Below are 26,189 nucleotides of genomic sequence, written 5' to 3' on the forward strand. Positions count from 1 at the left end.
TCAGCATGTGAGTTATGGTAATACCAATTAAAGTTGTATGTGACCCCTTAAATGTCAGATTGGATGTTGCAGTCGAATATTGAAGGGTTTGACAAGTGATGGAAGAAACTGTTGATCATTTGTCCATATAGAATAACTTAATTACTAAAATAAAGGAGCTTTTTTAATGAACTCTACTTGTATTTTTAAATTTGAGAATATTATGTTAAAATGGAAATAACTTGAAGCATGTTTTATTTTTTTCAATGTTTATTATCTGGATATAATTATTTTTGACTCAGAATCTTTTTATGTTTTCTTAACAGTTGGTACCTATTTAACTTTTGAGTGGAATTAATGTACTCATTAAAAAATCATTATTGTAGCAGTTAAAACCATAACAGTGTAACAATGATTTGAGGGGCATGCCTTCTTCCGGATGTGTGTTTTTAAATCATCTTAGGGCTGACAGAGCCTTTTTAAATATAAAGTAGAAACTTAGAGATATTGTTCAAAGATTATTAGGTTAGTATCAGAACAGAGAGTGAACATAGCAGAGCTAATAGTATGTGGTATCTTTGACCTTTGGTCTCATTTCTAGTTGAAGTAGTAAGTTTGCATTTATACTCCACTTGCATTTTTTTCCAGTCCTTTCGGCACCACACTTCATTCATCTATCAAGCACTTACTGAACTCTTGCTGTTGTAGACTGTACCAGGTGCTAGATTCATGAGAACTGACTCGTTTGAAGTTCAGGTTGTAGCATGTGTCTAGGCTTGCTTCTAAAATTTGCAGGACCTGGGGCAAAAGTACATGGAGGACGTCAGACACTCTGTCTAAACACTTAAAAGTTATAAATCAAACTAATACATTGCTAAATAAAATAGGTCTCTTCCTACTGCCTTGAGAAATAACTCAGAGATCTGGAAGGCCAGGTGTGGGTTTAGATTGCTTGGGCTCCACTTCCCCACTGGAATGTGCTGGTGTTGTGGGGAGAGCCAGCCTCCAGGCGGCCCAGCCCCCTCTCCTCCCAGACCCGGCCTTGTCCTAACCCAGGAAGGGCTCTTCTTGCAGACACCCCAGTGCTCTTCCCACGCCCCTACAAACTTCAGCCCCTTGGCTACTGCCCAGGCTAGTTCGACTGTCCTAGCAGGTAAAGGCATTATAGAAGGCCCTGGGAGGCTCAGAAAGCTAGCTTGGGGATGTTTGGACACAGATTTCTGGGTCTCGGGGACTCAGAAGGGCAGGGCTGGGTAGGACAGACTGTGGGTGGGCAAGTTCTTTGCCCTGTGGATTTATCATGTGGAAAGGGATGTGGTCAGAGGAAGAATAGGGAGATCCCTCTCGAGTCCAGTGCTCAGGGTGGGGTACTCTTTGCCCAGGTCCTAAGGGTGGTACTGTGTATTCCCTTGAACCGAATAAAACGAAGTGTTCCTTAAGAGGATCAGGTCTTCACGAAGTCTATAGACTTCGAAGCTAGATCGGGTCAAAAATTTAAAAAATAAATTGTATTTTGTTAGTGAACAATTACTAGGTGTGTATTTGTTTATGCACATTAAAAATAAGCAGTAGAGTTTTCAACTTTATTAGTTTTCTGTTTTAGAACTTAAAAAAATTTTATGATAAAATAGTGATAGTGAATTTGGAATTATGCTGGCTGTATAGAACTTCTAATTGTGTACTCTTTGTTTTTAATATTTCCCCACTTATTTAAAATAGTGATTAGGTGTTTTATGGGTGATAGTGTTGTTAGGATGAAAAAGAATAAATTGAAAAGTACTAATGCTCTTCTAGCCCTGGTTCAATTTCCAAGTGTATTCAAGGGAAAGAAAAAGGCTGTGAATTGACCACTTAAGTAAATCGGTTTGCAACCGAATGTCCCAAGATTATTAAATCTAGAGGTAGGAATATAATTTTATGTCACAAAAATTCATCCCATACAACTTTTTGTAAAATACTATCTTTGTGATTGGTCTCATGTTAATATACAATTGGAGTTTTACAGTAGTTTAGAAAAAGAAAGAGCCAATTCAATGTAAAAGGGAATACTTGATTACGCTATTGTATAAGAGCAGTAAAAGCTAATTTACTGTTATATTACTCAATATTGAAAACATCAAGAGGCTATCTTTCAGTTCATTCTTAATTAATTGTGCTGTATTGTAGTGATAGTAGTATCTATTATAGATGAGTTTTATGCAAGGCTTTTAAGTTGACATCTCTGAGCTTGTATTTTGGCTCACGTAAATATATTTGACGTATTTTCTGCATGATTGTTGAAGGCAGAATGGATTAATCAGTCACTGTGATTCCTCTATGAAAACTCCCGTGATAAACTATTCTTTGAAATGGCCTGAGTTCATAACAACATATAACTGATGAAAATAAGTAATTGTATTAAAAAAAAAAAAAAACCCTTTCACTTATTAATCTTCATAAAGACTTTTTTCTAAATTTGCCTCTTATGCTAGGTTTCTAGTGTTTTATTATTGAATTAATTTTGGAGGCATTCCTCTGTTCATAGTTCCTTTCTTTAATTGAGTTATCAGCCAAATAATTAGGGATTAATTTTGACCTTTGTTAAAATTTAGGTAGAAGATAGATGTGATGTCTTAGGGACCATAATTCTAGTAGAGCCATTTAGTAATTTAGATGGTCCTTATTGAGTACATATAATAACATGGGACACAAATTGATGTTACTTACATTTGATTTCAGCTCAGTCTTGCAATACGGAGGTAGATGTATATTAAGTATTATGATGGTATTTGGTAAAGTAGATTCTCTCTGCATTGCAATCTTCATTTTTTTTTTTATACATTTATTTATTTATTTATCTACTTTTGGCTGTGTTGGGTCTTCGTTTTTGTGCGAGGGCTTTCTCCAGTTGCGGCGAGCGGGGGCCACTCTTCATCGCGGTGGCGCGGGCCTCTCACTGTCGCGGCCTCTCCCCTTGCGGAGCACAGGCTCCAGACGCGCAGGCTCAGTAGTTGTGGCTCACGGGCTTAGTTGCTCTGCGGCATGTGGGATCTTCCCAGACCAGGGCTCCAACCCGTGTCCCCTGCATTGGCAGGCAGACTCCTAACCGCTGCACCACCAGGGAAGCCCGCAATCTTCATTTTTTGAATAGTAATAACACTTATTTTTTCTAGTGTGATATTGGTTCGCTAGGGCTGCCTTAAAAAAGTACCACAGATCAGGTGGCTTAAACAACAGAAAATTATTTCCTCACAGTTCTGGAGGCTAAAAGTCCAAAATCAAGGTGTCTGCAGGGTTTGTTTCTTCTATGGGCCTCTTGTCCTGGCTTGTAGATGACCATTCTTCTCCCTTTGTCTTTACATGGTCTTCCCTCTGTGTGTGTCTGTGCCCTAAATGCCTCTTCTTAGAAGGACATGCATGGTACCTTGCAGGTGTTGCATGTTTGGTTCCAGACCACTGCAATAAAGTGAGTCACACGAATTTTTTCCCAGTGCATATAAAAGTTTTGTTTACACTATACTGTATTCAAAGTGCAATAACATTGTCTAAAAAAACACAACATACAGACCTTAATTAATAGATACTTTATTGCTTAAAAGTGCTAGCCATCATCAGAGTCTTCAGCTGGTAGAGGGTCTTGCCTCGATGTTGCTGGCTGCTGACTGATCAGGGTGCTGGCTGCTGAAGGTTGGGGTGACTGTGGCAGTTTCTTAAAACAAGATGACAGTGAAGTTTGCTGCATCGACTCCTTCTTTCATGAATGATTTCTCCGTAGCATGCAATGTTGCTTGATAGCGTTTTGCCTACAGTAAGACTTCTTCAAAAATTGGAGTCAGTCCTTTCAAACCTTTCCGCTGCTGCTTTATCAACTACATTTATATAATATTCTAAATCCTTAGTTGTTATTTCAACAGTCTTCACAGCATCTTCATCAGGAGTAGATTCCATCTTAAGAAATCACTTCTTTGCTCATCTGTAAGAAGCAACTCCCCATCCCTTAGAGTTTTATCAGGAAATTGCAGCAATTCAGTCATTTTCAGCCTCCACATTTAATTCTGGTTCTCATGTTTTTTCCACCACATTTGCAGTGACTTCCTCTGCTGAAGTCTTGAATCCCTCAAAGTTATCCATGAGGGTTGGAATCAAAGTATTCCAAAATCCTGTTAATGTTGATATTTTGACCTCTTCCCATGAATCGCAGAGGTCCTTAATGGCATCTAGAATGGCAAATCCTTTCCAGAAGATTTTCAGTTGACTTTGCTCAGACCCAGCAGAGGAATCACTGTCTGTGGCAGCTATAGTCTTATGAAAGGTATTTCTTAAAGAATAAGACTTGAAAGTCAAAATTACTACTTGATCCATGAGCTGCAGAGTGGATGTTGTGTGAGCAGGCATGAAGCCAGTGTGAATCTCGTTGTACATCTCCATCAGAGCTCTTGGGTGACCAGGTGACCATTGCTAATGAGCAGTACTATTTTGAAAGGAATCTTTTTTTCTGAGTAGACGGTTTCAGTAATGGGCTTAAAGTATTCAGTAAACCGTATTGTAAACAGATGTGCTGTTATCCAGGCTTTGCTCTTCCATTTATAGAGCACAGGCAGAGTAGATTTAGCATAATTCTTAAGGGCCCTAGAATTTTCAGAATGGTGAATGAGCATTGGCTTTAACTTCACTAGTCACCAGCTGCATTAGCCCATAACAAGACAGTCAACCTGTCCTTTGAGGCTTTGAAGCCAGGCACTGACTTCTCCTCTCCAGCTAAGAAAGTCCGAGGTGGCATCTTCTTCCAATAGAAGGCTGTTTCATCTACATTGAAAATCTCTTGTTTAGTGTAGCCACCTTCGTTCATTATCTGAGCTAGATTTTTCTGGATAACTTGCTTCAGCACTTGCTGCTTCACCTTGCACTTTTATGTTATGAAGTTGGCTTCTTTCTTTAAACCTCATGAACCAGCCTCTGCTAGCTTCAAACTTTTCTTCTTTATCTTCCTCAACTCTCTCAGCCTTCATAGAATTGAAGAGAGTTAGAGCCTTGCTCTGGATTATTAGGCTTTGACTTAAGGGAAGGTCGTGATTGGTTTGATCTTCTATCCAGACCACAAAAACTTTCTCTATATCAGCAATAAGGCTGTTTAGCATTCTTATCATTCATGTGTTGATTGAGTAGCAGTTTTCATTTCCTTCGAGAACTTTTCCTTTGCATTCCTAACTTGGCTAACTGTTTGGTGCAAGAGGGCTAGCTTTTGGTCTCTCTCAGCTTTCGACACGCCTTCCTCACTAAGCTTAATCATTTCTAGCTTTTGATTGAAGGTGAGAGACATGTGACTCTTCCTTTCACTCGAACACTTAGAGGTCATTGCACAAATATAATAATAATTAAATTTTTTGAAATATGAGAATTACCAAAATTCAGAGACTCAAAGTGAGCAAATGCTGTTGGAAAAATGGCACTGATCGATTTGTTTGACGGATGGTTGCCACAAACCTTCAATTTGTAAAAAAATGCAACACCTGTGAAACAAAATAAAGCAAGGTGCAATAAAACGAGTTATGCCTGTATTGGATTAGGGCCCATTCTCATGACTTCATTTTACCTTCATTATCTCTTTAAAGAACTTAGGTCCAAATACAGTCACATTCTGAAGTGGGTGTTACTGGGTGTTAGGACTTCAACATATGAGTTTCAAGGGGACACAATTCAGCCCATAATGGGGGCATAAAATGAATTCTATGCAAATTGAAGTGTTGGGTAACCAATATGTTTAAGATGTGGAGCAATTTATTTAATGTTTTAAATAAATTGTATACTTTTCAAAATTAGATGTTAGGAATATCTTTTATTTCTCCTTTGACCCAGTTTGATTGTAGAGATGTGGAAGGGGCAATTAAAGACTGATGATGATTATGATAATAATAATAGCGGCAGCAGCTATTATTATTATTATTATTATTAAGTGTTATATTATATACTGGGCTCAGGTCTGAGCACTTGATATTTTTTGTCTCTCAGGGGTGCTGCATGGTCAGCAGGGAGTTAGGGCATCTCCATTTAAGGATAGGTTGAATTTTCTTTGCTTGTCCCTGGGAATCCAGATGTGGATCCTGGCCTCAGTGCTCTGGGGCAGGGTCCAGGTTCGTACCTTTGTGAAGCAAGATGGGATTCTTTGTAAACCACTATTTCATGAGACATCTTTGCGTTTTTTGTAGGTACAGCCTTTTTATTTAAACATGAAAAAGTTGAATTAATTCAGGTAGCATTCTTTGGTGACAAACCAGCTTAAAAGTGCCCCAGATCAAGAAAGTCCTATAAAGAATATTTTACACTATATTCCTATTTGGCTCATAGCTTCATACCCATCACTTTGTAGGTGCTCGGTAAATAACTGTAGAATGAATAGATTTCACTTAAAGCAAAAGGGAGAAATGTAGTCACACTGGCAGTGCCCTTTAGAGGCTCATATTTGCATTGTCAAAATAATATATTGCCGGCTCAGCCCTCGTAGGTTTTTGTTATTTTTTGCCAGCAAATACAGTATGCATTGAATATTCACTTAATTGTAGACAGACAAAAGAAATAGCCAGTTGTATCCCTTGTATTTTAGACCTCCCACATGCTTGAGGCTTGGTAACAATAGCACAGTAGTTAAGCCTGTCTCTATAGAAACTCCCCTTCCTTTTAGATTTCATAGATAAGAGGTTATTCTCAGCAGGGTATATCTTGTGTCCCACCAGTAGGTGGAATTGGTGGCTGTGTATATATTTTGCTTCAGCCACTCATCACGTTGCTTTATTACTCTGCTGGATGGGGCTGTATTTGGAACTATAGGTCTTGTTAAAAATATTTCTTTATAGTTGAATTGCAAATGTCTTTAGATAAAGTTTCCAGGATATTTGAGATGTAGTAGGAAAAGTCAAAGAACTAAGTTGTCAACATCAATTCTTTTTTGAAAACAACTTTACATAGATGTGTACATATTTGTTGTTTGATTATTGCTCTGCTGCTGGCTTTTCGGTAGAGTTTGTACTTGTGATTTTCTTTTTCTTAGTTTAGGTTACTTAATGGATAGGAAATTTTTGATGTGGTATGAGAGAGGATAAAATTTTGATTCCATATTATGAGAATATTACTGTCAATTTATCAACACTGTTCAGATTTTTTTAATTTAAAAAATTCCTTAAATTAGAGATAAATTATAAATAGTTGAATTAGATATTATAATTGTTACATATGAAATGCTTTTTGGCTTTTTCATTTTTCTCATTGATATCTGAATTTGTACAGTTTTCAGAGTATTTTTATCATTTCAATGTTAGTGGCTTGTTGAGTCTCACATCCATTCAAGTGGAATTTCATTAACTGAAAACGTTTGCTAAATTTTTAAATATGTCTTTATATGAATGAAACGTGAGGTTATGCAAAGGTAATGCAATGGAATGTGACTGAGTTTACATCAGACATATGAATCAGACCTTTGTGGTATATTTATGTCTTAATTTAGGTTGGTTGAAGACTTTTGATGACTACTTTCGAGAGAAGACTCAGTATATTTTTAATAACATGGTCATCAAGTTGAAAGAAGACCCACGGAGGAAATTTATGTGGTCTGAGATCTCTTACCTTTCAAAGTGGTGGGAAACTATAGATATTCAGAAGAAGGATGCTGTTAAAAGGTTTGTTTTTTAAAACTTTTTTTTAAATTTGGTAATATTAAACATTAATTATACAGTGAAACAGGTGTTGAATTTTTAGAACGTGAAAATTCTTAGCTTTATATCTGAAACTTAAAATATTTCTTTGCATTCTGTTTTTCCTTGATTCTGGTTCATCTCTGAAAAAGTGACTTGAAACTTTTCCATTGAAATCCTTATGTTCCAGCTTTGTCCTAGAAATGGAATTACTAGGTCAAAGGGGCTTAATATTTTAAAGATTTTTTGAAGCATATAATCAAAGTGACCCCTGGAAGAGTGGTTTCAGTGTATTCTTCAATCTTCCATATAGAAAGGTACCAATTTCTCTGCATATTAGGCAACAGTATAATTTTTTCTAAAACTTTGACCAATTTAAGTGGTGAAAAATGTGAATTTTTGATTAGTGATAGTGTTCCATGTTTTCTCATATATACAGGCAGAGCTTTTTTTTGAATTGCTTGATCATGTACTTTTTCTTACTGATTTGTAAGAATATTTATATACACATACCAACCTTTATTTTTCCTGAAGCTTTATATTTCTTCTTAATTCTTAGTGTTTGATATAAAGACTTTTAAAATTTTTATTTAGTCAAGTGTATTAATCTGTTTTCTTGATTGACTTTGCTGTCATATTTAATATGCTGTCATATTTTAAAAGTCTTCCCCAATCCAAGAGATGAGATAGTCTTTTTTTCCCCAATTTAGTTTTTTATTGTTCACTTTTATAAATCCTCCAGTTTATTTTTTTAATGTGGTGTGATGGGAGGTTTTGCTCCCCATGTCTCCCTCCTCCCTGCTCCCAGGACTTTAAGGATTGTCTTAGCGTAAATTGCTTTCTTTTACTTATTTAACATCACATATACAGTGCTTACTGTATTACTTCCTGTTTGAAGTAGCTTGCAAATGATAACTGATAATCCTCGCAACAATCCTGTGAAGTAGATACAATGACGATCCTGATTTTACAGATAAGGCCACTTGTCATCCAGAGTCACCCAGCTGCACGTGCTGCGCTAGTTACCATCCAGTCCAGCCCCACAGGCTGTTTGTTCCCTTGCACGTTGTGCTGTGCTGCTTCCCTAAGACTTACATAGTCCATTCTTTTCTACTGACTTGAAGTGCCATCTTTACTGTATTTCAATATGCATTGATTTCTGGGCTTTCTGACCTCTTTCATGGACTTTTCTGTTTAAGCGTAATTGTTGCGGCCTTATGTGTTTCAATAACAGACAGTTTAAATCTCCTCTTGCTTCTCTTTATTGAAAAGTTCTTTTAATGAGTGACCACTTAATTTTCCCAGAGAGCTTTAGAATTAACTTGCTAAATTCTTCCTACCCTATCAAAAAAAAAAAAAAAAGAGGGGGATTTTGATAGATATTGACATAAACGTTTAAAGGTAATTTGGAGAGAATTGGTGTTCCATTATTATCTATCAGACATTTTTCCCCCCCTGATAGCATGCTTAAAATGCTTATAAGAGTGGCCAGGAAGGTGCCATAACTGAAGGCTGTAGACTCTGAGGGTCCTGAATGCACCAGGAGTAACTGCCACACCCAGAGTGACTGCCCCCTCTTCCACTCCTGCCATGTGTGGCCACGGGAACCAGAGTTGTCAGGATATTCTTCCAGTTATTCTTGACAAGCTGGAATTCCAAAATGTTACATAAAATGTCTTGACTTTTTAAGTTGAAAAGTTAGCAGCTAATTTTAGGTTAACATACACACACACACAAATCCTTCGTTTAAATCGAGTTACCTACTGGTTTGCAGTGTTTCAGAAATTAAGAACTGCCCTGTGAAACCCTGCGGAATTGGTGTTTGTCTATACATATTTTTTCTTTTACTAAGTTTAGAGATTAAAACAGATTTTTTTTGTCTGTCTAGGTCTTATATTGCTCCTTGATTACAAATAATACTTCATAGTTTCTTATAATTTTATAGTGTTTTACTCAGATTGTTCAGATTTTAAGATTTTATTGCATCTGTAGTTATTTTGTTTGCTTGTTTTTGTTTGTTTTCTTATTATTTGGGGGAACCTGATTTTTTTCTTCATCTTAATTAGATCAGCTAAAGCTTTTACTATTTCTGTTGGTTTTTGTACCCCCAAAAAACTATTATATTTTTATTTTACTGGTATTTACTCTTGACTTTTCTGCTTTTATTTAATTCCTTCTACCTGTTTTTTACTAATGCTAAATGGGCCAGTTGATTTATTTTAACAAGGAGCATTTCTCCCCCTGTGTTTGCCTTTTTACTGCTCTTGCTAGCTTTCACATTTTTATGTTATTTTTTTCCTAAATATTCTGTATGTATTGTTTTCTCTTTGACTTTCGTATGTTAGGAAAATTTTCAAATTCCTATTTTTTTCCCAGTTATACTTTAGGTGTTAAAAGGTGGTTTTAATGTCTTGTGGTCAGAGAATATGGACTGCACAATTTTTATTCTTTAGATTTTTGAGAAACAGTGCCATTGATCCCTAAAATTCCACACTTTTGCCATATATCTAGGTATGCACAACTTATTAAATTTTCCATCTATCAATTCAAATATTTTCAGCTTATGTGTTTTTGCTCTTACTAATTACTGTTTTTATTTCATTTGTTTTAGAATTCAGTTATCTAGTTGTTAAGTCTCTGGTCTCTCTTTGGCATATGCATTTTAATTTTAATTTTTTGGTTATATTTACTGCATTATGTGAGGTTTTTCTCAAGGTTTTTTGTTTTCTTTCCCACCTCACATTGTTCTCGATGGTGTGGAGCCTGTTCTTTTCTGGCTTCAAATGCTTGGTTTTAACTATGCTTTTAAATTACCCTTTAGTTCTGGGTTCTTTATATTGTTGTCTGTAAGTCCAAGCATTTTCCTTCCTTTTAATTCATCCATGAGCAATAACATGTATCCACACCTGGAATTTGTTTCAAAACAGAGAGTGTAACTCGACTCAAAGCCCTTCATTTTCTAACAGAACACTTTGTTTCCCATCCATTTCACCTGATTTCCTTTTAGGAAATGGTCTCCAAACACAGAAGTCAGATCCTTCATTGTCCTGCCCCAGGTCAGATAGGTCAGTTATGATCTGAGCTCAGCTAATCAATATATTATTTCCCAGGGTTTTGAGCCTTTAGAGTGAAGCGAGGGTAAAGAGATGGAAAGAAGGGAAGCAGAATGGAGGGAAGGTTGCAGGTCAGCCCTCACAGCACTGGTGCATCCGCAAGATTCTTCCTGCCCTGTGTCACGGACCCTGTCATGCCTGTAGCATGGCCTCTCATTTTTTTCCAGTCCTTTGTTAAGCCTGGACTTTTAGCCTGTCCTCAATTCTGTGTACCCAGGACTGTCCCCCAATACATTTCCTGTTCAGAGTCAGTCAGTGTTGCTTGCGACCAAGAAAGCTAGCTGATATATTTCTCCTCAAATCCTTTGTTGGAGAGCTGGGTTCCAGAAAAAACAAAACAAACAAACAGAAAAACTTAATAGATACATAGGTTTGCTCCCATTATTTAAAATTCTGAGCTTGTACTAAGCGGCATTAATGATAGAATTTTTTTGACTACTACTGTAATGCTTATGCAATGCCTTGTTTTCCTCTTTTTGAAGATGAGTCTGTGTATTAAATATCTGTACCTAAATTTGCAAGCTAGCTGTTGAAGAGAAGAACCTGTTAATTCTAGCAGAGTTCTGTGTAAGCTTTTATTGTCCCTGAAGAATATCAGTTGATTGTGGGAACTTAACAGAAACATAACTCAAGTGATCCTCATAATCTATGCTAGCAATGACTTGTTTGATTCTTCCCCCCTGTGGCAGCAGTATTCAGCTCTATCAGCTTTCAGAAATGAAAATCTAGTTAACTAAAGGGAGATCCATGCAAACAACATCTAGCTTTTTTATTTTGTGTGACTCAGAGTAATTTAATCAAGTATAGTCATGGTTCCTACTTGTAATACATATCCAGTGGATTTAAAAGAAACTGCCTTGTTATAATCAGCACATTTTCCATCTACGCTTGTTTTATTTTGAAAATGACTGGTATGCTAACACTCTTTTTACTTTTTAGGCTTTCTATTTGAATACTTTTTGGCTAAATGCAGTTAAGTACTGCATGATGTTTATAATACATCAAAATGTGAACCCTATTCAGAGTCAAACAGCTGAAACATTAGCCTTAGCGTTTCCTTTGACTAGCACCCAGCATATTACATATTCATTTTTCCTCTCTGGGCTCTGAGACATTGAAACAGTTTTTACATTGCATCTGCTTCTGCTGTTGAGACCAGTGTTCAATTGAGAAGCGCACTGGGCTGTTGGAACCTAGAACAGTTTATGTGTTTGCCAGAATCTTGACCAGCTTCTCTGTGTGGACCTTTTGGTATAAAATAAGGCTCCAAATGTGTGAGTGGGGAAGGGTACTGTTAGATATTGTGTCTTCACTGCATTGCTGGATTTCATTGCTTTGCTGAGACCACGAAGTCTTTATCTAATCTACCATTCTCTTACTTCTTTTTTCCTAGGTTTATAGTTAAGTGAACCTTCTACCCTGTCCTTATAACTATCTCTGCTTATTGAAATCAGAGAAAAGTTTGAGATTACTTTCTTAAGTAATACAAATAATACAAATCCAAACTTACATTTTGCAAACTTACATGCATTCTGCATTATGAGTTCACTAGAAAAAAAAATACCTTTAAAGTTCTTATACTAGCTAATTTATTATACATTTTATACAGGTCAGATTTTGTGCTATTTAACCAAAGCCTGCTGTAAAATTTGCAGAGCAGTGAGAAGTTACGGTGTGTCATGTTCAGAGTAAATTGCAGATTTGGATTTAGTTTAGAGCCTAAAGATACATAGCATTTCATCAAAGGAATCAAAGCAGTGCACCAGTGTCTAAAATAACTTTGGTTCTACTAGTTGAAGCAGTGGTGTACATTTATTTTAGAAAGTATGTATCCCATCCCCACCCGCTCCAATTCCAGTTCATCTGGATTGAGGTGTCTTTGCTTTGCTTTCACCTCTCGTTCACTTCAGCTGCTGGCTTCTGTTTACATCAGCTATAGGCAAAAGCCATGAGGACTTCTCAGCCGCTCTGTCTGTTGGATACTTCTTCAGTCCTCTGGGAGGATTTCTTTGCAGCATTGACACTGACCACTCCATTCTCCTTGAAATTCTTTCCTTTTTTGTTTTTTGGTTTTTGTCTTCTGTGAGCCAGAGCTCTTTCTCTCCTGGTTCTAGTCCTGCATTGCTGAACATCCCTTTGTCATCATCCCTCTGACTCCCTCCTCTGCTCTTTCCTAAATATCCCAGTTCTCATCTGTGGGGTAGCACCGTTGGTTCTCCTCATTTTGCATGCCCTGCCACACTGCTGTTTTAATTTCCAGGTGTGTGGGCTGCTTCCAGATCTAAAGCTCCAACCTCGATTTCGTTCTTCTTCCCTAGTTAAGGGTAACAGTAACAGCTAACACTATTGAATGCTTACTCTGTACTCAACGTAGGAGGCTTGTTCTAAACACTTAGATGTATTCATTCAGCCCATCCTGTAACATTCCTATGTGTTAAGATCCTTCATTATTCTCATTCTACTGCTGAGGCAACCAATGCAGAGGTGGTAAGGAATGCGCCTAAGGTCCCCCAGCGATTAAGTGTGGAGTGAGGACCAGAACCAGGAAGGCTCACCCCACAACCAGTGCTCCTGCCCACTGTGTGCTCTGCCTTCCGGTCTGCTGTTCATGTCATCCAGTCAGTCCCCACAAGCCTGTCAGCTGTGCCTTGTTAGTGTCTCTGCACAGTCACACACACACCACCCCCCCGCTCTATCCCCCTTACTCTTGTTTCCTGCTGTAATGAAAACCTCCAGCTGGTCTTCCTGTTTCCAACTTTGCCACTTCCAGGTGTCCTCCGTTTCACCCACAGAATTAGGTTTCTAATATATGAGTCTGCCCACGTCTCTTCTTGGCTTTCAAATGCTTCAGTGACAATTCATTGTCAAAAGGTACAGCGCAACCTCCTTTGCCTGGCACATCCTTGCTTTTGTCCTCTGATTCCTCCCTGCTTGTCCACCCTTACCTCAGATCACTTCCTGCCTCACACCCCACTCTTAGCCATGCTGAGCCACGTGGGTGTCCTCAGTCACAGGTTATTTCCTGCTTCTTAGGAACTTGCCAATGAGTTTAGATGAGAATATTTTTTTCCTTTTGTGCATTGGATAATCTCAATCCTATTTATTCTTCAATACTCAGCTGAAATATTACCTCATCTCCAAAGCCTTCCCGTATTTTCTCCATCATCTATCCAACAAATATTGACTGTGCTAGACTCCAGGGATACAGGAAGTGAGTGAGACTTACCTGATCCCAACTCTCAGGGCAGAGCAAGGAAGACAATATAATTAACACAGTATCACAATAAAGCATTTCCTTCTATGGAAGCAAGAAGTGGGTCTTGGAAAGCTTCCTGAAGCAGGTTGTATTCAAGCTGAAACCTGAAAAGCTGTTAGAACTAGCCAGGTATAAAGAGGGTGGCAGAGGGTGGGGAAGGAATTCCAGGTTATGAGAGGAGAATTGTGATTACGGGCCAGGGATTAGCAAGAACGTGGCATGTTTAAACACCTGAAAGAAGTTTATTAGGCTGCAACAGTGCAAGGGAGGGTGTGCATGTAGGGGCTGAGTAATATGTGGTCATCTGGGACATGCAGATTAAAACTACAACAAGATACTATCCCAAACACCTTAGAATGGCTAAAATCAAAAAGACTGACAACACCAAGGCTTGAAAAGAATGTGCTGCAACTGGAATTCTCTCTGAAGTTAAATATACATCATGTGACCTGGGAGCTCCCTCCTAGGAATTTATCCAAGAAAAATAAAAACATGTTCACTAATGTTTTGGTGAACAGGAAACAGTTCAAATGTCCATCAATAAGATATTGGATTAAAATTTTGTGCCATATTTAAACAATGGAGTACCACTCAGCAGTGAAAAATAATGAGTTACTGAAATACACAGAAGTATGAATGAATCTAACAAACACATTAGCAAAAGAATCCTGACACCAAAGAGTATTGTATGACTCCATTTTATGAAGTCTGAGAGTAACTAAACTAATCTATTGTGATATAAATCACTAAATAAGAATGTCTTTTTTGTGGGGGGGGAGTAAGGTAGGAATTGATTGGAAAGGGGCAGAAGGGAACTCTCTGAGTTGATGGGAATAGCCTATGTCTGAGTGTACAAATATCAGTTGTTTTGGGTAGTAACAGGGGTATAAACAGTTGTCAAAATACATCAAACTGAACACATGTATATTATTTGTTGTTATATCTCTATTATAAATACTTTAGAAAATACAATACATCCATAAACATAATGATATATGTCTGTTTATTAACATGGAAAGATGTTCATGGTATATAGTATTAAGTGAAATAAATTGATTAAAAACTATGCCTACCATAACCCTTTATGCATTTATAGCAAGATATTGAGTGGATTTTTAAATTTTATTCTTCAACCTCATATATTTTCTAGTTTATTTGAATGAACAGTTTATTTTGTTTTAGAAAAATGAGAAAATGAAGTAATATTTACTATACAGTGAAATATTTCAAGTGTATCTTATTAAAACTTAACAGAAACTATTAATTCAATTGTCTAATATAAGAAATATTCTTAAATAAAATTTCGTGACTATTTTATGCTATAGTTTTGTTTATTTTTAGTGCTTAGGAGAAATCAGGGTAGTATAACATTTATAGTTTAGAAAAAATTTTTATTTAATTCATATTTTAATATAAGCCTGAATATATAAAGGGTATACAATGAAAGGTAAGGTGCTGACTACTCCTGTCTTCTTGGCATCTATCTCTTCTCACAGGAGGCAGCTACTTTGACCAGATGCTTATCTAATTTATAGATACACAGGAAAAATATGTGCATGTACATATGTGCAAAGACACATTCATATTATACAAATGATAGCATGCCATGCACATTGTGCTTTTTTTTTTTTGAATGCATCTTTTTTTTTTATTGTGGTAAAATGTACGTAACTTAAAATTTACCATTTTAATGATCTTATGTGTGACATTCAGTGGCATTACATATATTCACATTGTCTTGCAACCATAACCATCTCCAGAACTTTTTCGTCATCCCAAACTGAAATGCTATACCTATTAATAACTCCCCATTCCCCTTCACCTCTGCCCTGGCAACCACCATTCTGCCTTCTGTCTCTATAAATTTGACTATGCTAGGTACCCCATATAAGTAGAATCATACAATATTTGTTTTTTTGTGTGTCTGGCTTATTTCACTTAACATAATGTCTTCAAGGTTCATCCATGTGGAAGCATGTGTCAATTTCCTTCCTTTCTAGGACTGAATAATATTCCATTGCATGAATATACCATGTTTTGTTTTTTCATTCATTCATCAATGGACGTTTGGATTGTTTTTACCTTTTGGCTATTGTAAAAATGCTGCTATGAGTATGTGTACACAAATATCAGTTTGAGTCCTTGCTTTCAGTTCTCTTGTGTATATACCCAGAAGTGGAATTGCTGGATCATATAGCAGTTCTATGTTTAATATTTCACAGAACTCCCATACTGATTTCCACAACAGCTGCACCATTTCACATTGCCACCAGTAGTACCTGAGCTTTCCAGTTTCTCCACATTCCTTATCAATACCGGTTTCCTGTTTTTCTTTTCTTTTCTTACTTTTTCTTTTTGGATAATAGCCCCTAATGGGTTTTGTACCATGGTTTTTAAACGTAATATATCTTGGAGAACCTTTCAGTAACCTTTCTTTTTAAAGACTATATAAAAGTGTTTGTTATGAGTGGGCCTTAATTTATGTAACTTCTCCTGATTAATGATCCTGTAGTTTTGTTTCTGGTCTTTTGTGAATGCATACAATCTATCTTTATCTTTAGTGTATATAGTCATCCCTTGATAATCCTCAGAGGGTGGGTTGCAGAACCTGCCCCAGATACCCAAATCCTTATATAAAATTGAGTAGTATTCGCATTTAACCTACGTACATTCTCCTGTGTACTTGAAATCATCTTGAGATTACTTATAATATTTAATACAATGTAAATATTATGTAACTAGTTGTAAATACAATGTCAATGCTATGTACATAGTTGCTAGTGTGTGGTAAATTCAAGTTTTGCTTTTTGAAACTTTCTGGAAATATTTTTGTTTTTTAAATTTTCCTTCAGAAGTTGATTGAATTTGTGGATGCAGAACCTGCGGATATGTAGGGCTGACTGTACAGTGCTTTTATTTATTTTTATGTCTTTTCTGACTTCATTTTAATGAGCATAGATAAAAGTATATATGCATTTTAAAATTTGATAGTTATTGCCAGCCTTAAGTAACAATACCTATTTGTAAATATCCTTGACATCACATGTTACACAACTTTTTGATCTCATTGAAGTTTTAATTTGCATTTCCTCATGAGTGATATTAAACTTCTTTTCATTTTTAGGAGCTAGTAATTTCTGAAATATCTGCTTCATATCTTTTGTTTGCTTTTCTTTTGGGTCGTTGGTACCCTTTTCTAGTAGGAACGCCCAGATTTAAATGGCGAGCAAAACAGATATGATTCCTGCCTTCATGAGCTTACAGTCTATTGAGGGACAAAGACAGTAAAAACATGCAGATGTGTTATTAAATTTCGTGATAAGTGCTATGAAAGAAAAGTTTTGGATTTTATGAAAGATAACAAGTTAGGTGGGGTTTGAGTGGAGTGTGGTGGCCAGAGAAGGCTCCTGATGGATCCGCTATGAGCCACTGAGGTAAATACTGGAGGAAAAACATTCCAGACAGAGAGCGTGGACTGCAAACTCAAAGAAAGGGGATGGCCGGAATGAAGTGAGGAAGAAATGCGGAGATGACTCATTGGCCATCTGTCCCTCATATATTCTCTTAAGACGGGTGTCTATAATACTCAGAGGTGTATGATGAGTTTCCCCAATTATTATGTGAGGGGTTTTTAAAACAAATCTTATTTTTACTCTCTCATTAGATATTCCCCATGAAAGGCATACGAGTCAGATAATCTGATGAGCAAATGTTTTCAGACTATTACTTGATTCATTGGGAGCCTCCATCTTTTTAAATTTTCCATTTAACTAATTTTTTATTTAAGAATGAATCACCGTACATCATCTTGTATTATTTCATATTTCCCCGTGCAAAGTCAACTCGTTTTCTCATGTGAAATTAATTTGTGATTCTTTGAAGCTTGCTAAATGATGCATTGTTTGCTACTAAGTTATCTGTGACAGTTTCCCCATTAGGGAAAAAAGCTCTTTGAGTCTATCCTTCTGTGTGTGACCAAATTTCAAATGTGTGATGTGTCAACGTAGGGGAAAAAGTGACAGAGAAAATGATTTGCAACTTCTTGTGCTTGGCAAGTAAATTCATAAATGTAAATTCTGGATCTTGGGCAAAGTGAGCTGTGACAGGTATGCTCAGCTTAATTTTGATCAGTATTTTCTTAAGTTCTTTATATCAAATTCTCAAGCAGAGAAATTGTAGAAACAGAGAAGTACATAATGGCTTACAAATCATTTAAAAAAGTAAAATAAGGGTGTTGTTAATTGTGAAAGTTAGTGCCTGGTTTCCTTTTTTCTGGATTTGCTGCATGTATATACTCCTTTCTCTCCCTCTCTTTCCCTGTCTTTTCATTTGTTTCTGGATCTCTTGTTTATTCGAAAATATTAGGAAGAGCATTCATGCAAAAAATTTGCCAGAAACCAGAGCGTCTCTTGGTAGAAATTAAGCAATAGACCCTATGAGGTGGGCACATCTTCTTTGATTTTGTACTTCCCTCTTTTTTTTTCAGAGTTACAACAGTGGTTGTTATTGGGGAATTAGATATGGGTAACTTTTATTTACAATTTTCTGCATCCTTTCACTTTTATCATTAGAACAATAGGCATTGCTCTCCTAAAAGTAGTATAAGTAGTATGCCTGTTTTCTTTTTTTCCAGAACAAACAACCTTTTATTGAAGTATAGTTGATCTACAATGTTGTGTTAGTTCCAGGTATACAGCAAAGTGATTCAGTTATGCATATATATGTGTATATATATATATACTCTTTTTCAGATTCTTTTCCATTATAGGTTATTAAAAGATATTGACTATAGTTCTCTGTGACATACAGTAGGTCCTTGTTGTTGTACCCCCCTGACAATTGCAGAGAAATAGCTCAATTCATGCTTGTTGAGCACTAAGTGAGTGGAAATACTTGGAAGCACCTGTACTTATTCTAAGTAACTTTTTCTATAGGTGTTTCCCATTACCTGATATTTTAAAAATTACGAAGGTGTCGAATGTACAGCTTGCAGTCTGTCTTAATTTTATTTTGTGTTGCTAACAATGGCGATTTTAAATATGGTACTTTTTGTAGGCTAACATAGCTTTTCTGTTATTGCTTATAAATATTTTTCTCAGTATTTCCTGGAGTGTTGTTTCTGTAAGACTGTCAGGCCTACTTTTTGTACCTATCACTACCTGATGATGATGGTGGCTGTGCTTCTCAGTCATTAGGTCAGTGTTTTCCTCAGGTATATTTGGATCATTTTGTTTTCCTGTCATTCTTCAGGTGCTTCTTAAGTGCTTATCACATATGTTCTAGAAATCAGGGGTATACATGGCAAATTTTTGCACTTCTGCAGTTTTTATGTGTGCATGTGTATTTTTTGTTTGTTTGTTTAACTGGTCAAGTGGCATGTGTTTTTGCCTAACACAGTGAATATTTTATCTCAAGCCTGACCTTCCTGCCTGTAAGAATGTCTGGTTTATAATCTGGTTTTCACCATTCATATGTATAGACTAGGGAGAACAGGCAGTTGAGTGAAATAGGAGTACTCACTAACCTGATTATTTGTCCGGGTGTCCACTCATTGTCACATTGCTTCATATCTTAAATCATGTTGTCTATTTTCTTCCATTTTGTTCTACCTGATTAGAGAAACTTTCCTAAGAAAAACTAAAACCTAAGTTCTTTCTGGCCTGCTATTATGACATCACTTATGCCTCTTGTGACCTCCTCATGTAGTTTTTATTAAAAACCTGTGTGAGCCAGACAAAGGACTTCAAATATCAGTCCTTTGGCTTCCATGACATAATATCTTGGCTTTCTTATGAATTTGTTTTAAATCACTCTGACTGAAGATTAAAAAAACCAAACAAACCGCAGTCCATTCTTCCCCACTAATTTAATGGCTATTTTAATAATATAAATATTTTAAAAATTTATTTCTCAACTTTATATTCTGACCCACTGATGTGTCCATTTCTGAGTAAGTCACAGTTATATGGTAGCTTTTTAAACTATAAAAATGCCTTTTACCAAGGAGAAGTGCAGGTTGTTCCTCATTACTCTTTTCTAGAATGTCTCAGGTCATAGTCACAGATTTGTTCTTTTTTTCTTTAACATTTCTTATCACCTCAATTTCCTCTTATATTTTCCTTCTGCTTGATCCTTAACTCTCCTTTTGACTGTTTTCTCCAGACTTCCCATCCTTCTCTATTTCATCTTTGTTTCATTCCTCCAAAACTTAATTTTATATTGACCTTTTCCCCTAAACTTAGTTTTCTTTTTCAGTTAGGTCCTTTTGGCTGCCTCACTGTCACATCAAATAGCCTTATCCAAATTTATATTTATTACTGCAAAATGATTCCCTTCTCAACTGAACTGCACTGTCTGTGTGTATTAACACCACCACCCCATTAGACCCCTGGAATCAAAACCCTAAGTCATTCGTACTTTAATCCTTTCTTCTATGTCCAGATATTTCTTGATTCCCACTGATGCTTCATGAAGCATCTCCTCTCTCTCCCTCCCCGTTCATTTTTCCTACACGAATCATATTCCAGGTCATGTCACTTTATACCTATATTATTCACACTCCTTTTTAACTGAACCTTCCCTGTTCAACTTATTTTGCATATGTCTGTGAACTTCATCTAATAACAAACTTCATGTTACTACTAATTTTAAACTGAGAATCTCATTCACTCATTCCCTCTTCATCTAACACCAGAGTACCCATTAAATGCCAAGTAAGCTTCTCAGTGCTGGGCCTGGAAAAGTGAACAAAACAACATGTCCTTGTCCCTGCTGTCTTGGAGCTTATGTTATAATGGTGGGTGGGGTAAGGAGGGAGAGGAAGCAGTAAATGAACAAGGCCATTCTGGTTTGTGAAAAATATTATTGTGTGATAGAGCGTGGAGGTACAGTGGGAGTGTTGATTTAGGCTGTGTGGCCCAGAGACTTTGTAGGTGTCCCAGAGACTTTTATTTGAGCTGAGAAATGAGGGCAGCTGGGATCAGCCAGGTTGGGAAAGATAGGAGAGAAGAAAATAGATAAGAAAATTCTGAAAAACATTTTAATGAGTGAGAGGCTTTCATGCCTCCCCCATAGTAATAGATAGGATAGTCTTTAAAGTAATCATTGTGTACAGATAAGAACTCTGTACACAATCACTGTAGCATCTCAGGCATCATGCGGAGGGGGAAGGGATAAATTATTCACAAATGGAGCTGAGGAAATATAATATGTGTGATTCTTTGCTTGGTTGTCTTTTCTTGGAGCCCATTTATGCCTATGGGACAGGGAATATGTAGCAAAATAAAACTGACTGATATAGGTGAGAAATTCCATCACTGGAGTGATTTTTTTCCATTTAATATTCAGATTAGTTAATTTATAGTTTCTATTCTCTATTCAGGAGCAGCAAAGAATTTGTTTTGACCGATTTATTTCTGATATTTTCCAGAAGATCTGTTTATTGGAATACTGAGATAAGGAGGTCAAGTTTCTATATTTGATGACTAGAGATTAAATCCCAAATCTGTCCTGACATCTCAGGCTTCCAAATACTGCTCATAGGCATAAGGGGTGGGACTGGTCCATAGCTTCCAGGGTGTGGCTAAATCAGGCAGTCACCAGAAAGACAAGAAGAACTAACTGCAAGCAAAGTCCCATAGAAAAGCAAAGACAGTATGCTAACACATATATATGGAATCTAAGGGGGAAAAAAAAAAAAAGGTCATGAAGAACCTAGTGGCAAGATGGGAATAAAGACACAGACCTACTAGAGAATGGACTTGAGGATACGGGGAGGGGGAAGGGTAAGATGTGACAAAGTGAGAGAGTGGCATGGACATACATACACTACCAAACGTAATATAGATAGCTAGTGGGAAGCAACCGCATAGCACAGGGAGATCAGCTCTGTGCTTTGTGACCACCTAGAGGGGTGGGATAGGGAGGGTGGGAGGGAGGGAGATGCAAGAGGGAAGAGATATGGGAACATATGTATATGTATAACTGATTCACTTTGTTATAAAGCAGAAACTAACACACCATTGTAAAGCAATTATACTCCAATAAAGATGTTAAAAAAAAAAAGTCCCATAGGCAGTAAGAGTGGGACAAAATAGCCTTGGATTTAGTTGTGTTCTTAAAGAAATACAATTTTTAGAAATTTCCAGCTTCTTTCTTACAAGTTCTTGATGTGGGCCTGTGAGAATCTGAGGTTTGACTGGACATTGGAGTTTCTTTAGACACTATATAATGAGCCATCATATTCTCCATATGAAATTGTATTATTTGGTGATCCCCGTGGTAATACAGATGTAGTTAATATCTTTTTATTTTATACAAGGAAATCATTCATGTATTCATTCATTTTTAGAAATTGTGTCCATTATCCACTCTGTCATTGGTTTCTATGATCATGCATATGTTTGAAAAAATTGGATGTTCTGTTAATGCTGTGGCTTCTGTTACATGCTTTGTAGGAAAATGTTTATTCTTTATGCCTCTGGCCTGTTTCAACCAAATTTGGCTTTGTGCTTGGCTGTTAGCTATAGGCATTCAGTGATGTTTATCCTTATTAAAACTGATTTTGCTTCTGAAATTTTACATCGTTTTCAAAACCACCTTGTCGCAAACTCAAAAGTCTGTGGCACTTAAAAGGCTTGCTTAAGTTCTTGACATTTACACTTCCTCAGGTAGTTCTTCAAATTTTTAATAGTTGATGATTTTTTTCTCTCTCTGAGGAAGGTGTCTTCTTGTAACAATTTAGTTCTCCAGGGCTGTGGTCTAGTTACTTTGTATAGTATTATGGTAAAGAGTACCCAATGAACAGATAATGATCATGTTAGAGCTTTTGGCTCAATAATGAAAGATAAACTATATAGCCTACATTATAACTGACTGGAGCAGGGTACTTTATAATGTTTTCTGTATTCCCAGAAGCATGTGATATTTACTAGCTTTACTTTTATTTTTATTACCTCTGTAGTTTGCATGATTAACTTATCAGTGTCAGAAGTACTAAAATAAGTCCTGATTTTTCAGCATAGGTGTAATGAAACAAATATTGTGCTTAAAATGACAGTCCTCCAATTAACACTCATCAAGCTTATACTCAGGTATTTGCTAGGTGCTCGGCAAGATCCAGAAGTAAATCAGACGTGGCTGCTGACATCAGGAATCTTTGAAGTTGTGTGGGAGATTATACCCTTAGGAAATAGAACTTCCAGAGTGACCTGCGTGGCTTTGCCTAGGGCAGGAGGGGTGGATACTTTACTAAGGACACTTTATCACCAGGGTCCCAAAGTTGAAATTCATCCACTGGTTTAAAAAAAAAAATTAACAACTAGTGTAAATACTGGTTACATTTAAAGGCTGTCTCTAATGTTTATGATGTCTTACTTTTTTATTTGAACTTTTCTTATATATATTAATGTAAACTCTTATGTTATTTTCTCCCTAGTTTACTAGAAAACGGTCAGTTTGAAATTGTGACAGGTGGCTGGGTTATGCCTGATGAAGCTGCTCCACATTATTTTGCCTTAATTGACCAACTAATTGAAGGACATCAGTGGCTGGAAAAAAATCTAGGTATGTATTTGTATCTTTCTCTTTCATTTGGACTACTTTGGGCAATTAATTTTGGGGAACGTGAGATGGGGCTTTTTATTTTTTTTAATAACTAATTTTTCTAGCACTGATTATTACTGAAAAATTTATTTTTTTATTGATTTATGATGTTTCTTGGATCATAAACTCAGTTACATAGATATAATATGGTCACTCTTAGGGTCATCTACCTTGTTTCACCTATTATTTTATCAATTTTACCTATTTATTAATTTTAGTATTTTTTTCCTAAAACTATCCCCCTGGGATTTTAATTATATATTAGTTAAGACACTTGATCATAAAAGGCAAAAACCTAGTTTACTAGCTTAAGCAAAGAAAAAAAGGAAAGAAAAATGTTAGTTTTGTCATTGAGAATTCCAGAGGTAGGGTAGCTTCAGGTAAGGTTGGATCCAGAGGACTTAGATTATGTTGTCGGGATACTCTCTCTTGACTCTGCCATAGACAACCAGGACTCTGATCTTCTTGGTCTAACAATTAGGAGGAGTTTTCCTTAATACCTTACCTACTTGACCCACTTTGGGTTAGGGGCTTATCTCTGAGCCAGTTTACTGAGGCCAGAGTTAAAGGAGCTGAAATCACTGAGGCCTGGTTAATTTGATGGAAATGATCATGGGAGGAGAGTGGTTTGGGGCAGGGTCAGCCTTGCCTGAACCATGTGAATGGGTCCTCCATGGGGAAGAAGTATCCTGTTACAACAAGAAGTGGGGAAGTGTATTCTGAACTGATAAAATCAGATGTTCATACAACTCATAAGAACATGGGAATAATCGAAATCTTTGTGATATCGAATATTTGCATTCTGCAACATGGTATGTAATTGTTTTCAAATATTTCATATCTCTCAGTACAATTTTGTAGTTTATGGTAAATATACATGTTTTTTATTGAAGTTATTTCTAAATATTTTATTATTTTAAAGTATTCTTCTGTTAGGGATAAAATCCCTCCACCCCCATTAATATTTTATTTACTTTTTATTTTGGAATACTTTCAAACTTAAAGGTTGTAGGAATACTACAAAGAACTCCCATAAGGCCCCCAACCAGATTCACCAGTCATTATTTTGACACATTTGCCTTATTTTTTCCTCTTTCCATATTGTTATTGTTGTGATTGTTATAGAGTAAGTTGCAGATATCATACCTGTGCCAAAAAGAGTTAACATAGCAGATCTGAAACTGCTATCCTTAGAAAGATCTTGCTTGCAAAGTTGGCTGTTGGCTGGTGTCTGAGGACTTGGATTTCTTAAATGATGAGTGACTCACTGTGTTTAAACTGTACAAACAGTGTAGTGTATGCTAAACACTTGTTTCCCTTCTGGGAGTCTAGAATCCTATTATGTACTAGACAGAGGGTGCCTGCATGACCAGACCCCAGTAAAAACCTTGGACACTGAGTCTCTAGTGAGCTTTCTGGGTTGACAGCATTTCGGGTATTGTCCCCATTCACTGGTGGAGTAATTAACTCGTCCTAGGTGATGCCACAGGGAGAGAACTCTTAGAAGCTTGTGCCTGGTTTCCTGCGGACTCTGCCCTGTGTGCCTTTTCTCTTTGCTGATTTTGCTTTGTATCTTTTCACTATAATAAATCATAGCTGTGAGTATGACTATATGTCGAGTGCTGTAAGTTTTCTTAAGTCGTGAAATCTGGGAGTGGACTTGGGGACCCCCTACTCAGTGCCACTTTTCTTAAATACTTAATTATATTCTAAGCCAAAATATTCACTTTATAAACCTCAGTTTTTGTGGATTTTTTTCTTTATGTTTAGCTTTTATGGATGTGTAATTTACATGCAGTGCAACACATAAATCTTAACTGTAGAGTTTGAGTTTTGACAAATGTAACTCTGACTGCACCTTGTAAATTAGAGTAGTGTTCTCAGTTTTGTTTAAACAATTTAGAACAACATGTTGTTTTGGACACTGGTTTTACATTTGGTTATGGGATACTTTTTAAATTGTTTAGTCTTTGGTGGTTAATTTCTGCTTTTACTAACTTTATTATATAAATTTGACCATTAGAAACGAAGTTTGAGTTTTTAAGGTTATCTTTTGCCTAAAGTATCCATTTTGTAACTGTTCTCTGACTCCTCTTAAGCTTTAATATTAGATATATTTGGAATAATCCAATTTTATTAATTATATTATTCATGTGCTCATGTTCTAATTTTTGTCTATTAGATTTGCCAAAAACTGAGTGATGTATTTTACTCTTTTTTTTTTTTATAAACATTTTTTTTTTTTAACTTTTTTTGGGTTTATTTATTTATTTATTTATTTATTTATTTTTGGCTGTGTTGGGTCTTCGTTTCTGTGCTAGGGCTTTCTCTAGTTGCGGCAAGCGGGGGCCACTCTTCATCGCGGTGCGCGAGCCTCTCACTGTCGTGGCCTCTCTTGTTGCGGAGCACAGGCTCCAGACGCACAGGCTCAGTAGTTGTGGCTCACGGGCCTAGTTGCTCCGCGGCATGTGGGATCTTCCCAGACCAGGGCTCGAACCCGTGTCCCCTGCATCAGCAGGCAGATTCTCAACCACTGCGCCACCAAGGAAGGCCCTATTTTACTCTTTTTAATGA

At 36.6% G+C, this 26,189-nt stretch overlaps 1 protein-coding gene across 1 annotated transcript in view; it reads left to right on the top strand.

Annotated features, from left to right (window-relative positions):
• The window catches only part of MAN2A1 (mannosidase alpha class 2A member 1), a 162,257-nt gene that overhangs the window by 41,382 nt on the left and 94,686 nt on the right, over positions 1-26,189 (top strand). Inside the window, exons 4-5 of the mRNA XM_036847857.1 lie at positions 7,457-7,628; positions 23,449-23,576. Coding sequence (XP_036703752.1) covers positions 7,457-7,628; positions 23,449-23,576 — 300 coding nt within the window. The remainder of the gene's footprint in view (positions 1-7,456; positions 7,629-23,448; positions 23,577-26,189) is intronic.

This window comes from Balaenoptera musculus, chromosome 3 (assembly GCF_009873245.2).
Source record: "Balaenoptera musculus isolate JJ_BM4_2016_0621 chromosome 3, mBalMus1.pri.v3, whole genome shotgun sequence".
NCBI classification, from domain to species: Eukaryota; Metazoa; Chordata; class Mammalia; order Artiodactyla; family Balaenopteridae; genus Balaenoptera; species Balaenoptera musculus.